Source organism: Neodiprion lecontei, chromosome 6 (genome assembly GCF_021901455.1).
Source record: "Neodiprion lecontei isolate iyNeoLeco1 chromosome 6, iyNeoLeco1.1, whole genome shotgun sequence".
In the NCBI taxonomy this organism is placed as follows: Eukaryota; Metazoa; Arthropoda; class Insecta; order Hymenoptera; family Diprionidae; genus Neodiprion; species Neodiprion lecontei.
The window spans coordinates 19932166-19949995 of NC_060265.1; the positions used below are offsets into that span (position 1 = coordinate 19932166).

At 45.2% G+C, this 17830-nt stretch overlaps 1 protein-coding gene across 5 annotated transcripts in view; it reads right to left on the reverse strand.

Annotated features, from left to right (window-relative positions):
* Nucleotides 1-17830, reverse strand: part of LOC107223250 (serine/threonine-protein kinase minibrain) — a 57696-nt gene that overhangs the window by 12650 nt on the left and 27216 nt on the right. For 4 of the 5 annotated variants that reach the window (XR_006904996.1, XM_015662872.2, XM_046743556.1 and 1 more), the window contains exon 3: nt 11630-11865. Coding sequence is in view for 4 of the 5 variants with exons in the window: in XM_015662872.2 (XP_015518358.1) it covers nt 11630-11865 (236 nt within the window). In the remaining variant the exon portion in view is untranslated. Of the gene's footprint in view, nt 1-11629; nt 11866-17504; nt 17539-17830 lie in introns of those variants that run through there. The other variant, XM_046743558.1, reaches the window with a different exon arrangement.

The window sequence follows — 17830 nt, forward strand, 5'->3', positions numbered from 1 at the left end:
TAAGGTAGCTGCTATTCGTGGCTAAATTCCTTGATAACGGGATCATCCCGGTCTATGAGTTGCAAACCAATCGCATCCCCCGTCTAGCCTAACCAACCGTTACAGTAATAACCATAACAGTTCATTTGTCACTATGACGATTACCCGTATGAACGCGGGCCAAAATAATTGCGATGTGCAATTTATAGGCACGATTGCGTTAGCTTAAGCGGTATTTATTTTGCGTAAATTATCCTAATGCTTTTAATATTTATACCCTATTCCTTGCTTCTCTTCATAAATATCAATCAAGGAAGCCAAGTATAATTTACGAAAATCAACAACATCTAAGGAACGATTGATTATACGTGAAACTTTGTAGATTCCAAGATCAGGTGTTTATAATTTTAAGTCAAAATGGCGACATTTAAGCAGGAGATTCGCGCCGATCTATTGATGGACTTTTCCCGATTTCTGGGCGTTCGACGAGCTGTATCGTCGTTCTACTAATTAAGTCGTGATATGAAAATGAGGGTGATTTTCGTCCCACGCTGACACAACGTAAGCGTTAAAGAGACAATCCTGCTGACGTTGCTGTTCTATGTTTACCGAGCGGCTTGCTTGCTGCTTGTTCCTCTTGGGTTACAGGTTGCCGTTATTTTTCTCCTGTGTTTATTCTAGCCTCAGACAAGCAAAGCTGGTTTCATTTTTTCATCCCTCGTTTTCTCAATCTCCGTTTTTTCCAGTAATTCATCCATACCGAAGGACAAAAATTATTGAACGTAATTGCCGACGCACACACCTGTTAAACCATTAATTCCCTTACGCTGCAACGGCTAGATGGTTAATTAAATACTAATTTTGAATTCAGGTTATTATTTTAACGACCACCAATGACAGACCTGCATTACTATCACCAAATTTTCATTTCCACGAGCATTTGATGGGTTAGAGGATAACGAAGAAGAATAAAGGGCAATTTGGATCTGCAGATCGAGCACACTGGAATGTAAAGGAAACGACCACCTCTCTGTTCTTACAATAAGAAAAATCGACAAGAAACGAACGAGGGCAAAGATTTTGCTATCATTTTAGTTTAACCATTGAAAAAATTGAAAAAAAAAATAATTCTTTAATACGAAGTAATTGACTTATTCCTAGGGAGGATTTGCTACCGGCGACTTTTTGCGTTTATGGAAAGAAATCGCTCGAACAGAAACTGTTGAAAATCGGTTTTACACGGATAATTGAATTTTTTTTCCCTCACATTTTGTGTGTGCGGAAAAGTCGAAAATCAAGGCGTTTAACACAATTGCATAATCGATCTTATCGCGGTAAAGGCAAAAATAAATTACCTAACGCACGGTTTCAGTTTTTAAGCACACGGGTGTGTAATCCTTGCGTTAAAGAGCAGAGATTTCGTATTTGTACTCATCGGCAGGGACTCCTAAAAAGGTAACAGCGACAACAGCAACAGCAACACATCGCTTTGGTTCTGTATCTTTGTTCGACGAAATCCAATGTCTCGTCGTAGCGGTTATTAACAGGCCTCAGTCTCGACAAGGTTCGCAATTATGTAAGCCAAATAAATGTCTGTATCTCTGGAAGAAAACGGTCGAGAGGTAAAGGAGTCAGGTCCGAAATCCGTGAAGTATCTCCATAATAACAAAGTCTAACGGACAAAGGGAACGATGGGAATTCCTTGACTCTTCCCGACGACTTTTTCGAAAGGTTAATAATTTCAGCAGCGGCTGCTTAAAACAGCCTAGTTACATCCTGAAGATCGTATTCAACTAATCCGAGAGGAAGAGAACGATGAAAGAGGGAATTAGAGAGAGTGAGAAATCCTCGTGAAACTTCACCAGGCGATATCTGCGGGTTGCAGCTCCTGCAGGGAGTTCGCGATGATGAGATCGCGTAGGTTAACCGGTATTCTCGAATCGTAGGTCGGTCATCCTGCTGCTGCAGTCCAGCCACAGGTATTGTCCGTTCGTTCGTACATCGTTGAACACACTGCGCTCTGCCCCCGTGGTGCAGTAGTCAGTTTCTCCTCCAGTCTGTTGCTATGCGGGACTGCACGAGAGGGAAAAAGAGCGAGATAGTGGGGAGAGCGAGTGCGAGAGAGAGAGAGAGAGAGAGAGAGAGAGAGAGAGAGAGAGAGAGAGAGAGAGACTGGTTCAGTACGGTCCGTACGGCACAAGACTCACAAAAATGTTCTTTAACGAGAACGTTCTTCAACCTCTCACCGTTAATCATATGTATATTATGCTTCTTATATACATACACATGCCTCTCGTGTCCAGCAGCATTCGCGTATCATTGAACATGTTTGTCATTCTTGTTATCATTATTATAATTACAACACGTTCTTGCAATTGATCGCAACACGCTTTACTCCGTACACTGCAGACGCGGGAAACTTTGCCCGGTGCCGGAATATTTATTTATTTTTTTTCTTTTCTTTATTTCTTTCTTTTTACGTATGCACGGTAGACCGATCGACAGTGATGCGCCGATGATCCACTGGCAAGGAATTTCTGCGAACATTTCAAGTTATAATCGTGTAAGCCGAGTCGAGAGACGGCGGTGGTTAAGAGATCTCTAGATGTCTGACGGTGATGCCCATGGCATTGGGTCGGGGGGGGAAGGGTGGTTGTTAAGGCGAAGTAATCAGTTATTCCGAGGTATGTACGTTGGGGGAAAGCTTGGCCTCTTTACCGCGAAAGGTTTCAATGAAAATCAGCTGATCGGTGACCGACAGCGAGACATACTGTATCTATTCGCACTTTGCGTTATCAAATTATTCTCCAACAGTATACTATATTAATATCATATTGAAAAGTCGAGCAGGCAAAACTGCAGTAGCTCAGCGCAAAAATCGCAGCTACCGCTCACCTCTCTCTTGTCAGATCCATAAACTATGGTCACCAGCGCACGCATTCTTGCCAAACGATCATTGTCGAGTCATCGGCGAGGTCGCGGATGTCGGGATGGCATTGATGTGATCGGATCCCTCGAGACCGAGCAAAGAGCGCGCCGCGGTTTCTTCGCGTATCCTTTCGCGATCCCTAAAGCATCTCCGAGACGGGACCATAGGTACAATAGGTCGATGGAACAGACGACAATTACCTTTGCAGGCTACGCGTCGTCCTACAGGTAATACAGTATATTCTCTCCTCGAAAGGGCGACGCGCGTCCGCGATTCGCGCATCTCGACACGCACGAATTCTGCGCGATTATACCCGTGAGTCGTGCCGCCACCGTCACCCGCCAACCAGGCCAGCGCCACGCACAAGAAATCATCGCGTGGGCGTGTGAGTCGTAGGAACGCCGTTGCGCCGGCTCGGAGAGCTCGCGGACGGACGCATTGGCTATTTTCGCCAAGAGTGAGAGAGAGCGAGAGAGAGAGAAAGAGACTGTCTCGCTCACTCCGTCAGCCAGACGTCGGGAAGATGACGGAGGAGATGTCGGTACGTCATCGGCGGACGAGGCCGTTATGAATTTCTTTCTCTTTATTCTCCGACTCTCCCGTGTCGCCGAGCCAGTGGTGCGCGAGAACGAGGCGGGAGGGAGGGAGGGAGGGAGGAAGAGAGGGAGAGAGAGAGAGGACAAAGATCGAGCAGCTCCGAGAGGAGGACTGGAGAATGGAGAGTGAGGTCGTTGCGGACTGGTGGGGCACGAAGAGGTCGAAAGAGGAAACAAGAGCGGGAGGGGGGAGGGAAGAGCGAGAGCGAGAGCGAGAGCGAGAGAGAGAAGTAGGCGAGCGAGATCGCGGACGATGACGACCGACGGCACCGCACCTTGGCGTGGCCGCGTTGCGAGTCATGAATGAAACGGCTGCAGCGGCAACAGCAGCGATCCAGACGAAACGCAAGCCATTCTGCACGACCTTCTCGACTGGCCGTGTGTTCCGTTGCTTCGATGACGATTCGAACGATGGACGCCTTTCCAACGGTCTAGTCCGGTTCGATCGAATCCTACCGTAACGAGGACGAGGCGCGTTGCGAAGTTTTTCATTCCGCGCTGCACTCGCAAGTTATAACACGCCGCGGAAACGTGTGTCGTATAAAGAGGAAGCGGCATCGCGCGAGTGGCCGTATTTGTTCTTGGGGACGTTTCATCCGGTCGAGAAGACGAAGGAAGAATCGGCTGCAAGTTATGCTCCGTTGTTCGCATAACGTCGAGAATAAAGACTCGGAAGGGAAAGCACGAATGTCCGTGGTTATCGTCTCAGGAGCGATACTGTATTGACGATGAAATCAAGCCGACCGACAATGAGCCTTGTATACGATGGAAAATAGACAAAGTAGTATGCGGAAATCACGGCCTGGGAAGTGGCTATATAATGACGTGATGTAAAAAAGGTTCGAGCGGAGTTTGAATACGATGGAATACAACGATGAATCGATCGTCGATGATATGCTGATTTATGCTGCGGTGATTGCATAAGAGAAACGGAAAAAAGGAAAATGTGAATCGGAAGGTTTTCAACGCCGCTTGATATCGCCTCGATGGTTTCTTATACCGCTAAGAAAATATTCATTTTATTATCAAACTTTTTCTCCAATGCAAAAGCACGCCGCTCATCCGCGAACAGATTGAAAGAGCGCGATAGGAGTAAGTTGGTTCTTTCTTTTCCCCGCTTCTTTGAACCCTGGAAACGCAACGCGCCGCGTCGCTTGGTGCGCGCGATTTGAAAAGGAATTCGCACGGTAGAGCGGTCACCGTGGGGTCTGCCATAGCAGTTCCCCCTGCTTCTTATCGAGACCTGATGTTGTCGCAAACTGTGCGACAACCAACGTTCGCCTGCATCAGGGTGCGAGCGCCGAGCATCCTCGATCGGATGACGAGCGATCGCAAGAATCTTGAACCGGATAGCCGATCAGTGGAGATGGTGGTACGCCTTCGCTCTTCTCTTCCTTCTTTTACTCCTTCGTCTTCGTCTTCTAGATGGTGGGCGTGACTCACTCGCGCAGGCAGCAACGGTCAATGGAAAGTTTCGGTGGTACCACCAGACAGCCGCTCGACTCGCGGCTGAACGGCTTAAATTCCATTCGTGGATGAGAAGGACACTCTTTGTGTTCGCTGTGAGTCGGAAACTCGGGCCAGCCGCGATGACGACGAGGTGGCGGTACCGGCGTCGGTGCCTCTCGCTCGCGCTGTTTCACCGTTCGGCCTGAGCCAATCGAACCAAGAAAAGATAAACGACCTTCGTGGGTTTCGGGTGGGCAAAAAGCACGATTGAACGACGGTCGAAGCGCCACCTCGAAAATAATTCAGTCAACTCGAACAACCGTGCGACACGGTATAATAACGCGATGCTGACGAATTCGCTAACATTGTTAACTGGTCTTCCTAATAACCCGTACAGTGCGCGTGCATCTTGACGTCATCAAGTCTGCACTGTGTCATGTTGTTACGTGTGTAGGTAAGTCCAATGCACACATGCGTCGAGATGAAGATAAGGTATACCCAGTGTGCCCAGGGTAACCGGACGTTACTATACTGGGATATTGGTTATCGGTGCAGTTGATGATATTGCTGCGAAGGAGCGATTAATTTATAAAGCTGTATAATCTTGGTAGGACGGCGACAACGATGACGTGAACGTCTGTCTGCCGATAAGGTTGCCCAGGGCGCGTCAAATATGCCGTTCATATGTTGCATACACGGAAGATCCACTGGGGAAATTTTACTTGTTGAAAACGGATCGACGATACCAGTTTGCTCTTGATTCGCCACTAGTTGCAGCCAGATTACGAAGTTCTTTTTTATCGTGAGCCGTTCATAGGCGTAGATAGATGTTCTCCAGTCCGCCATATTCAACGGCATAAAGACACAACAAAGTTGTAGATATTTTAATGGGCATTGTCTTTTTTCTCTGCCTTCGCAACTGCAGCAACAAGTGACACGGAGAGAGAATGAAAGAAACAGCTGGAATCGAAAGACTGTTTGCACTGTATATTTGTCATTGAAATTGATAAAGGCACACTGTGCATCGTGTTTGCTGAACGCTTGGTGGTATAAAAGTTATCATGGCACGTACGTCGGTGATGTTTTTTTGGTCGAGACGTTGTATTAAAATAGCTTTATGATGGTTCGATTATGCATAAGGTATAATCGCGAAGTCCAGCATCGTAAAACGAATTTCATCGTGTTCAAAATCCCCCTAGGGAGTATTTATTTTCGGTGTATACCCTCTACTCGACCAGCAGCAGTGTCATGGTCGATTTATAAATTTCTATTTTTCGTACAAACGAAAGCTGACTCCGTCGATTTATTAATAGTCATTTATACATTATAGTTTATTTTCGTATCTTGCCAAACTGTGTCTCTCTTTCTTTTTCACACTCGTCCGTTCAACGACGACCACTTTTCAGATGTCGAATCACGGTAGCATCTTTCCTTCGACCATTGTTCCGGTGAAAATTATCCGAGATAATTACAATGAGTAAACGTTGAACGTTGAAAAAAAAGTAATAAAAAATCAAATCTGCAACTACAAGACCTTTGTTGCATTACTGTTTGCTACACCCCATAACGTTGGATATAGATGGTATAAAATGAGCGAGTATTCGCTGTTATACGAAGTGATTCTCGCCACAACAGATGTCGTGCGAAAACTCGTATAATAATCAGGATTCCGGCGTGAAGAGAATCCCCGCTTCGTCGTCGAGGCGTTGGTCTGCGAGGCGAAGCGAAGGGTGCAGTAGTAGGTGGTAGGTACGCCCAACTTTGAACAACTCGCAGCTGAGGGCCATCACCATCTCAGTTGAATGGCATCTGGGTCGTCTTTCATAATTATACGCGAAGCTATTCTGGCTTCTGGGTTCTCCTCCTAACTTCTCCTGACTTCACCGACGACCTCTCCTCCCTTCACCACCTCCTCTACTCCTTCTCGAAGTACCGAGACTCTAGGAACGCCCGCAAACCCAGGAGCAACGCTGATGGGGTTCGATTCCTCATTTGCCTCCTCACTCTCCGATGCCCCAGCCTCTCTCAGTCTGCTGCCACTGCCCTTTTATCCTCACCTTTCCCCAGCGGTATTAGCCACCTCTTGCAGCAGACGCGCACCGGGTGTTCAGTAAAATTCGTTGTGTTATTTTCCCGTACACGTCGTTGTGGTAAACCCGAATTAATCACCGGTTTTTACCAAATACGTCAAATGCGTGGAATCATGTCCGAGAAGATAATGAACGCGATAAATGCAGCACATTGACTTTTTTCTTCACCTTCTTCGTCCGTGTACTACTCGTTTGGGGTTTAATGTTCGTCGGAAGTAAGATTGAAACTAACGTGAAATTGCGTTGATATTCAATAGCCGTCGTTGAGCACGGTTCAAACAACATCTCTCGTATCTAAATCTCAACGTGCGGCTTTCCGCCGCCACTTTTCTGCCGCAAAAGACAACTTCTGGCGCGAATCATCGTGCAGACGTGCAGATGTTAGGTGACGCATACAGGTATACTCCTCGAGGTATGGAAACAGGCACTCCGATGCAAGCCGCGTCTGGGTTTATAAGGAAGTGCGGGGACAGAAAGGGAAGACTGAAGTGAAGGGAAAAGAAGGGAAGGAGAAAGACAGAGAGAGAACGTGAGCGAACCTTCCTTGACAGCTGGTAAAAAGCTCTGGGTTTCCCAATTTACCTTCCCTACGATTACTTCCACTCCTTGATCCCACGAGCAGTTATATTCTTCTCAAAGCGGCTATTTCGTCTCCAGATGTCTGGTTGTTATTGTGGTTTCTCAACCCAAGTCACTCGTTCGGTAACAATAATTTGCCCGTAAACAATTAGTCGGAATTTTCTCGAATATTCTTGTTTTGACGGGTGTTTTCGTAATCATGTCACGTAAAGGTATGTAACAGCACTCTATGTACATTGTACACTGTCAACAACGGTGGTATTAATATTAACAGAAATTGGCAGATGTGGATTGTCATATAACAATTTTTGTAATCAATTCGAAAATTCTACATCAGATAGTGCGCGATTGACACCAAATTATAGTCTATACAAGTCTATACGGAATTGTTTCGCGAGGATGAAGTTAGTAACGTTACTCCAATGATGCATGCTCATGAAAAATCGCCACTTCGCACTTGTAGAAATGTCGGAAATTTAGTAAATCATTATAAACAGAATAAACCTCAATTTCGAAAGGCGAACTCCTCGAAGATCGTTTTAAAATGCCCATTAATAATGATTCTTTAGCCTGAAGTGTTGTTACGTTATCGTTACTAACTTTAGCCTGATATTGTTTCTTACAGTGCATCATCGCAGAAAAATGCTTCCCGTGAATTCGGAGATTGTAAGTAGACGCGACGAGACTGGTTATCAATTTGCGGAGGTGATCAAATTCCGGAAGTACTATATCGTAAAGACTTGCCGTTAAATACCTGTCTTCGCGGCACGTTGGTATTCTTAAAGCTTGCCGAACTCAAAGAATCGCTTGGAAACTTTACCCTCCTTCCTTCTCCCTTCCTTGTTGGCAAATGGAATTTCAAGTCTTATTCGCCGTCAACGACCGACGGTCTTCTTATTATATATGACGCTTCTCGGAAGAAAGTTGAATACGTTCCCGGTTGTAACTTTTAATAAGGTTGGATTCAGTTCGTTGATTGGCAGCCTGTCCCTCTCCTATACAGCTCGCACATTGAGCTTTCCTCTGTATCTTACCTTCCTTCTCTATTTTTTATTTTTTTTTTTTTGTTTCTTTCTCGAACTCGAAGGTCCGTCACTGGAAGTCTCGCCGGCATTTTGCAAGCCTACTAGAACCGCACCTGGCAAAGTCCTGCAGAGCTGGTTAGAGAGGGCAGTAACTTTGCACCACACCTCGTATATATGCTAAACTTTGCGGTGTCCTGCACAGCTTTCACAGAATGGAACGCGAAAACTATTTTGCGAATTGATTTTATTGGTTCCCAACCCCAGTAGCGGGGAAAGGCTGTTTGAATTTCCATCTTATCACGGGCGAAATTCCTGGAATTTTATTGGTTAGTATAACAACAGCAGCTGCATCGACTAGGGATTCCTCTTCCTCATTCACATCGGTTTAGAGTTTACAGTTTACAGTTTACAGTTTACAGTTTACAGTCTGCCTCGGAAATACGTTACGTACAATACTGCGTGTACCTTCAACAACGTCGCGGGTCATCACCTGCCACATTCACATCGTGGTATAAAACCGTACGGTATATACCTAACAGAGTGCCGCGTTGTGCAGTGCAGTCGATCTGCGGCCGCACTGTCAACGTTCAGAAATGCGCCCATCGGCATCGAAGTATGCGAATCCACCGTTGCCACGAGTTTACGGAAGCTCCATGGTTCGGGGGCACCTCAACACGCGTACAAGCCCTTCAACGTAAGCCCGATTTCTGATTCCGAAATTCTGCTGTCCGGTCGATCTTCGCCGTTTCCTCCGTCGCGGGATACCGCCGCGAAACGACGACGAACTGGGTCCGGAGGTGGCCGAGTATAAGGGATTCAACCTCGCCGCGTTAGCAGGAGCAGCGAAATTTGCTAAGGAGCAGCAGTCTCGCCCGGTAAACGAAGTAATCCAACGTTAATTTGAGTCTCACCGTAAGCTAGTTTACGAGCGACGTAATTAATTGCAAATAATTAACCAAAGTTGCAATCCCCCGGCAACCTGCGTTATCCACACTTCGAGTTGTTTAAATATAATAATCTTCTTACCTTCGCCAACCACGTTATACACTTGTGCTTTTCAATCCAAAGAGTACATTCGTTGTATACCCATGGGTTGAGCGTTCTTCTCCTTCTCTCTTTCTTCACATCAAGATCGGATGCTGTACGTGGGAGGATGCTGCGGGGAATTGGACACATCAAGCGACCTTTGACCGTCGGAGTGACGTCGAATAATTTGCGCACGTGTTGGCCACGTGGGCGGTTGGGGAAAAGTTTGACGTTCTATCAGTCCGCGGAGAGTGTGTACAGGCATAACCGGTACAGCTCTTTTTCTCGCAATATTCTACGTCACGGGTTTACGTAGGAAAGCAAGGCGCAATGTCTCAAACGCAAACGACGCAGTGGTTAAAGTTGACGGAGACGACCGCGAGCAAACGCCCACGCTCGAGAATAGGGCATTGAATTTCAGGCGTAGGCGACTACTGCGACACTTATAGAACGGTGATCCTATTGTCACGCGCGCTACACGTTTCGCTCAGAATTCACCCACCACGACAGCTGGCAGACTGCCGATAACAACTGCATACTCCATTTCAGTTTATACCATGGGGTATATGTATAATGTTCATCTGTTCGGCAATCGAGATGACGATATTAATTTTTCGCCAACCCGTTAGCCATGTATTGCACAGGGTTGTTCACCAGGACTGCATGATATGTCTAACTCACAAACATCTAATCTGCGATGGATCGGAGCGCGAAAAACTCGACAGACTTATTCTCTTCCGATCCCCCCGAGAAAATTTTCAACGTGAGTGCAACGATACTTTATACGTTTTAATCGTTTGAAATCCGTTGAAACCAATTTATCATCAGTTCCGCAGAATTGTAATCAAATTTAACATCAGAGTGAAGTTTCACACTTGTTTATACTTGAGGATTTTGACGACGCGAAAAAAAAAAAAAACAACGGAAGATGACCAGATTTTATCAAAGACAGTAATAAGTATCATAAGGATATTTTGCAAGAATGTCGGAGGCTGCAAAATGCTTGCCGAAAAGAAATGACTGCACCTGTACCCAGACCATCGATTAGAAGATAACGTTAATCAGGACTATCATTAGGGGTCCGGATGTGTACCGAGGGTTATACAGATATAAGCCGCACGTTCAGAAACTGCACTGGCACTTGGCAGCCGACAGACTCGAAGCAACAAATTAATAGCAGACTACCTAGTTGCAAAGGCGTAAATGATGTTTAGAGAAACCAAGTTCAGCAGTCTTTTACTTATCTTACGGTACCTTCAATACGTGGAAACCAAGGAAGAGACGAAGAAGGAGAGAAGAGCAATACTTTGAAATGTACGCGTATGCGCATACGTACAATAACGAAAAATCTGGATTAACGATTTTCTATTTTTAGAATCATCTAATTTGAACGGTAAACAATTTTATATTTAACGCACTTCACACGCCTCCCCGAGTGACCTCAAGTAACCTACTCCTTCTCCTCATCCTCATCTTTATCCGGCTTGTTTCCTTCTTTCTCAGATTTTGCAATGGCGGAGAGAATAGCACCTCGTTTCGTACTTCACCAGACTTGCTTTACCCCGGTCTGTTCGTCACCCCAAGGAGGTGTGATAAAGCTCGAGGCTCATACGTGCGTAACTTGTCAGTGAAAACGATGCGTGCAGTTTAACAATGCGGGAAAACAAGGAAGTAACCATATCGCGAGGTGGGCAGTTTCGCGCAGCGAGTCCTCTCCATTTTGCACCACTTACGAAAATTAGGTGGGTACTTCACAGTGCCTCAAGAATCGTCTTGCAAGGCGAGAAGACCTTGGCAAAAATCACGACGAGTAAACGAAAGAACGGTAGTTTTAATAAATCTTAAATAATCCAGCCAGAGGGAGACTTGTTTGTCGATTATCGTCCGCAGGTGATATATAACAGGATAAAAAATGTTTGGAATTCAGGGGTTGGATTTCCTTGGTATTCCGCTTACCTCGTTGATGTGTTTGTACGTTTTGATGAGGTCGACGCTAAGCTTGCGAAGGGGTGCCATTGCGGGGTCTCGAAACCGGTGAGGTATTCGCGCCTGCATCGCGTGGATATCGGCGGGCGTTTCCCCCGACGCCGTCCCAGTGCTGCACCCTGGTCCCATGCAGACGGTGGGCAGGGGTTCCTCGGCGACGAGACGACCATAGAGTGGCGCTCCACCCACCGCTTGTCTTCCGCTCACTGAAAAGTAGCCAAACAGATAAGAACGATTAGTTGTGTACGAATTGACCGGCGATCCAAATAGCCCAAAGTAAACAACGGACGCTTGATTGTGCACTGGGGGGGAATTGGAAGAAACGATAAGGTCCAGTATTACCATAAGTAAAGTTCACGAATCACGCATCCAACGATGCGATGATTCCGCATTTAAATGACGGCAACGAAACCTGTCGATACATGGTGATGGTAGCTAGGATCGTAATCATTAATTCTATTTTCGCGGAATGCGATGGATAATATCCGACGATGGACATTGATCGGACCATTTGAGAGGATCGAACGAGACCTCTGCAAGGGATGCTGAGATTTAGCAGTGGTTGCGGGAAAATCAGGTGGAAGAAGCAACACCGTTGCCAACGTGTAACATAGAAACGTGGGCGTGCCGCCTTTAGCGCGACTTGTACCGGCACAGCTCAAGTATAACTTTGGAGCCAATAATTGTATTATGCCACTGCTGTACGTCGGGAGAGCTGCAACTGCATCCTAGATTCTCGAATACCTATAGGACACACTTTAGTTGAACGAACGAACGAACGAACGAACGAACGAACCAACCTACTCTCCGGCTACAGGATATGCGATGGTGATGGTTGGCACGAAGCAACCGGCGCCTCACTCTGTACATGTAGGTGTATAATATATGTATGCGTGAAAAGCAAGGCAAGAGTAAACTTCGTCCCACTCTGTGCTATGCCTTAAGCAAGGTATCAGTGAATCATGAACGGTAATTTTTCCAAACTCCGAATAGCACATTCTAATTCATCAGGTTTTACCAGGTATTCTTTAAACTCGAATGAATGCTTCAGTTGTTTTTCACACTTTACCTGTATCTATGCGTACAGCAGTAAATGGTAATTTGTTTCCTTTGATATCCAACAGTTGCAGTTAGAGAAAAATAAGTTGAGCACCGAAGTGGGGCGAAGGAAGCAGAAGGGTACGTAAGAGAAAAACATGATCAAATAGAAGACTCGGTTTAATTCGTGATTGAGAAGAGGGGATATTTTGCTATTCCCCTTTTTCTTCTTCGGTACCACTCGAATTGGTATCGAATGCGTTGGGTTTCTGGTCGTTAGTTTGCCGGATGGTTTGTCGCCGACGCAGCTTGGCACGAGGAAAACTATTATCGTTATTTTAACGACCATGTTGGGTACATATTCTAGGACTTATATGTACCGTCGGCCTCTCCTCGTCTACAGTACTCGAACTGCATGGCGACACAATAAGGTGTAAAGATGCGCTCAGTCAGCCAGGACGACGACGACTGCTGCAGGTTGTCCGAAAAACGTGCATAACCCATAATATACCTATACCGAACCCGATCCGCTTTATCCATGCATACCGCCATTTCTCGACTCTCAACGAGCGGTCTCCCTCATTCATCGTTCGACTTTCGTGTCCCGTTCGGATGCCGCCGTATTTCTACGTGCGCACCCACGCACACACATTTATTGTACTCATATGCATATGTATAAACACACCTCAGAGGTAGTTGCTGCTGTACACGCATTGAGAGACTCGACAACGCTCGATGACACATCTCTATTCTGAATCGGAAAGACAAAAGTTACGAGAAACGTATGCCTTCCGCTTACAACGACAAACTTCGAGATTATACATATCGTGTATACAATACGGATACATATATTATACATAGGCATGTGCGTACACATAGCCGATATTGTACACCGTCACTCTTTGCAAAGAGATTACGTAAATTGCACTTCAGGGCTGAACAATAAGAACCAAATTATCCCTCGTCGGTATTACCTAACCGGACAAAGAGAAGAGAAATTTTTTTCCTCTTCTGTTTCTTTTTTTTTTTCCTTTCTTTCTTTCTTTTTCAATTTATATGCGAAATCGTGCCGTGCGTCGTAGCGTTGACATGCGGACGTATTTATTACGTAGGTCGGCGTAACCCCTTTTCTCTCGTTATACGCCGATGCTGTAGCAAAAGCTGAAATTATACTTTCGTTTGTACAATTTTTTTTGTCATTTTATTCAATATTGATATACACATTGCACAGACCAAATTTTCCAGCCAATGTCATCGTGCACGAATTTAAAGACCGCAATCGATTTTCTCCGTACAAGCAACGCTTCGCTATAACTTAATTACCGCGTATATATGTGATTAGAAACCTTATTGTATCGTTTTTTAAGTACTTAGAACCTTTAAAATAAGTGAAAAATAAAATCTTGTGTAATAAATTCCAATGTCCAAAGTAAACGACGTTACACAACGTAACGAGAAGGTTTCAGCAGTTGAGGCGGGTCACGATCTCCGTTTGTCCCCGACAAACTCTTTCGTTACATTTCCGCATGTATAATATAACGTATACATAACCTACGCGCCTCTCAGTTAAAAATATAATGAACCCACGGAGAATATAAAGAAACAAAGGATGAAAAGGACCTCGAGGAGAATAATGGAGATAGAAAACTACTTGAGCGAATGAGCGAAGCGTCATTTCGACCGCAACGATGTCGACGAAGAGTTGAAAGGATATTTTACGCGAATTCCAAACGCAGCTAATTATTGGTGAAAAAAGCTCCAAGCAGAACGCTGTGAGCGAGAAGAGCCGCGTAGAGGCGAACGAAACGCACGTCGAAGCGAGCGTTCGGGCCGATGTCAATAAAATAACGTAGGCGGGCTTCAATTTAGCCAAAATGAGTCACGACACACGATGCAGAGATGACAGCTGCGCGAACAATAAAATGACGTCAGTTTGTCACACGGATATTCGTGTATACCCATCCACCTAGCTATGTACTTAGCCAGTGATTCGGTCGGACCAAGGTCCTCGTCGGACGATTTGGAAAGTAACAAGTCCAAGCCCGACGATTTTTATGCAACATACGCGTTATTCGCAGACAAAATAGCGAACCGAAATAAACTGTGAATAATAACTCTTTTTATTTTACTCCGTGATCGTGGAAACTTTCAGACGGCACTTGTAGAATCATCATCGCGTGTGGATCGAGTGTATACATAGCTTATTAGTGTAATCTTTTGCATTCAAGATTTGCACGTACTGATCGGAGATAATGCTATTAATGATAATTAGCAATTGAAAGATCCGGTGTGTATTTTGTTGTAGCGATTACAGTGCGGAGAAGCATGAGGTTAAAGTTAATAACGCTAACGTGTCGGAGCGTGGTGAGAAAAATAATAATCTCGTAACGTTGAGAATATTTTTGAAGAATCTTGATGTTGCGAAATGACAAGTTTTGCTAAAAATGTACCGTTACAATAACGCTGCGAACTTCGGACAACTAACATTTGAAGAAACGCGATACGTTATACACAAGAAAATAAAAATGGACTATCAGCAGGCACGTAAATAGCCAGAACTGTTCATGAAATAGGATCCGCAGTTATAAAAATATAACACAAAGCGTGGAAGTTTAATCGGCCCGACCGAATGCCGGTGTTAATTTTTTCATCATTTCTAATTACGTCGAGGCGAATGGAGTTAGGTTCGGTGCAGCATGTGGTGGTCGGGGCAAACAAAAGTGGAACTGTGTGGGCGCGGGTCGAGACTGCAGTATGTAGTAGCAGTAGCAGCAGTAGCAGAAGCACGAAAGCTCTATAGGTCGACCGGGTGAAATGTAGGGCAGGGCGAGGCTGAATGAAAAAAATATCATTCATTAACACGCCGTCAGAAGTGGTTCTCAACGTTTCGTTGGCCGCTTAACCCGGCCGCATTCGACGGTGCAGAATCGTCCGCGAATCGCGAATCGTTGAGCTGCAACGGGCGCGATATTAATCCTTCGAAAGCCTGATCGTTGCGTCGGAATTTCGATTAATACCAACGGCGAGACGACTTTTTCACGCATCCTACTAATTTTCGTTCGAAATATAAAGATTCCTGCGCGACATTGGTCGCGGAACGATTATACGAAAAGTAACGACGGAGAGAAAAAAAAATCATCGGAGCCAACGAATGTGGGCGAAATTGCACGGAGTGTGCAGGTTGCATGTTTCTAAGAGAGGTGCTCAAGTTGAGAGCCTTTTTCGCGAGGTCATGAAAGCCCGACTCACGCCGTGATAACCCACACGCATTCTAGTTTCATTCATGTCTCTAAGTCGGAGAGTCCTTCTCCTGCTGCACCGCGTTATACGCGATTTGCCCGCGTTTCCGCGTAAGGTAGGTATGTATGAACTTTACAAGCGTTAACGTAGTTCACGTCAATGAGATTGAAGTTGGCAACGTTACGGAAAATGACAGCGTATGCGATACCGAACGAGCAAGCAAATCGTATTACAACACATTTTTCGTCTTCTCATATGATCGAATAGTTGCAAATTTTCAACAACAACGACGTATGGAGCTTGAAATTGGGCTCATGTGACAATTCAGGAAAAAATTAAATTTATGGTGGCAGTCGATTTCTGCTCGTTTAGAGCTTATGAAACGCTACTGTATACGGGGTTAAATCCTTCGCACTTTTTATTTTATCTTACAAACAATTTATCAAACTTCTCTTGGTGACTACACAGACTCGTTAACCCTTCCCCAAGGTTTGAAGCATTTTTATAACTCGGACGACGAAAGTTTAAAATATTTTTTACCGATATAGTCAGCGCAACCGGAAGGTCTCATCCTCTCAATTTCAAGATACATTTTTAGGGTAGAAAAAATCGCTACTTCGCAATCTTGGAATTGTCTAAACCGTAATAAAGCAACCTTTGTAAAAACTACAATGACAATACAATTTTAGTGTTAAATTTGGAAACTCCTCGTCAGATATAAAGTTAAATTGCCACGAAATTACAATTAACAAAACTCCAACCGAATACATTTCTTAAACCGTGCAAATCGTCCTCATATTTTGCAAACTCAACTCAATGTTAAAAGTCATTAAGAAATTGAAGCAACGATTTTTTTTTTTTTTTTTCTCAGATATTTCATTACGCCAAGGTTGTTAGCTTCAACCTCGTCTACAATATCAGGCCATAATTTCTCCTTATATCCCCGCTTCCACGCTTCCCAATTCCCCGATGCATCCAACGGAGACGAAGAAGCCGCGTGACTCGCAGCGATGCATTTTCGCGATGGATATATCCTTACTCTCTTCGTACTATCAGCCTTCGCTTAAGTAGAATAAAGAAATTAACTGTCTCGCAAAGGCGCTCGACCTCCCGAAGGACAAATACGCCCCGGATCGAGCGAGCAGCTAGAAAGAGGAGGAGGAGGAGGAGGAGGAGGACGGTGCACTTTTGCCGTCTGGAGGTGGAGGTGGAGGTGGTGGTGGTGGTGGTGGTGTCGTGTCGCTTATATACTTCGCCGGTGTATGACACGAGAAGTCAGCTGTTTCTCCCGTCGTCATTACAGCCGATCTGCCACGTTGTAAACGAGGATCTCCGGTTTTTTCTCTTTCTCTCTCTCTCTATGCCTGTTTATACAGAGGTACTTAAGTGCAGACTCATTTATGAATAACTGCAGTTACGTACGCGATCGACCGCGGCACCGCGTTTCTAAATTAAGCTTTACAAACGCGGCCGCGGCGTACAAAGTATGGAAGGAAGATAACCGGATGGATCGGCGCTAATTGACCGCGCGGCTTATTATATCAACCTAAATCCGGAAATACATTACCCGAAGTCCTTCCCACGTCGTCCGCGTCGGCGTCTCGTCGTTTTCTAGATTAGACTGCGACGACTCGCTTCGTGCGGAGTAATGACGGTGAAAATCCTTCGAATAAGGGGGGGTATAATATCTATATAGAAACATACACACACACACACAAACTTGGCTATGAAAAAAAAATGAGCTGATTTCGAGTCACCGCGCGTTATTCCCCCTCCGCGCCTTTACTGCCTTATTATAAAATTAATTTGCATCGCGAAATAAGATGGCTGGGTTATTACGTCATGTCGTTGCTTTTTTGCTTACTCTTCCTCTCTCTCTCTCTCTCTCTCTCT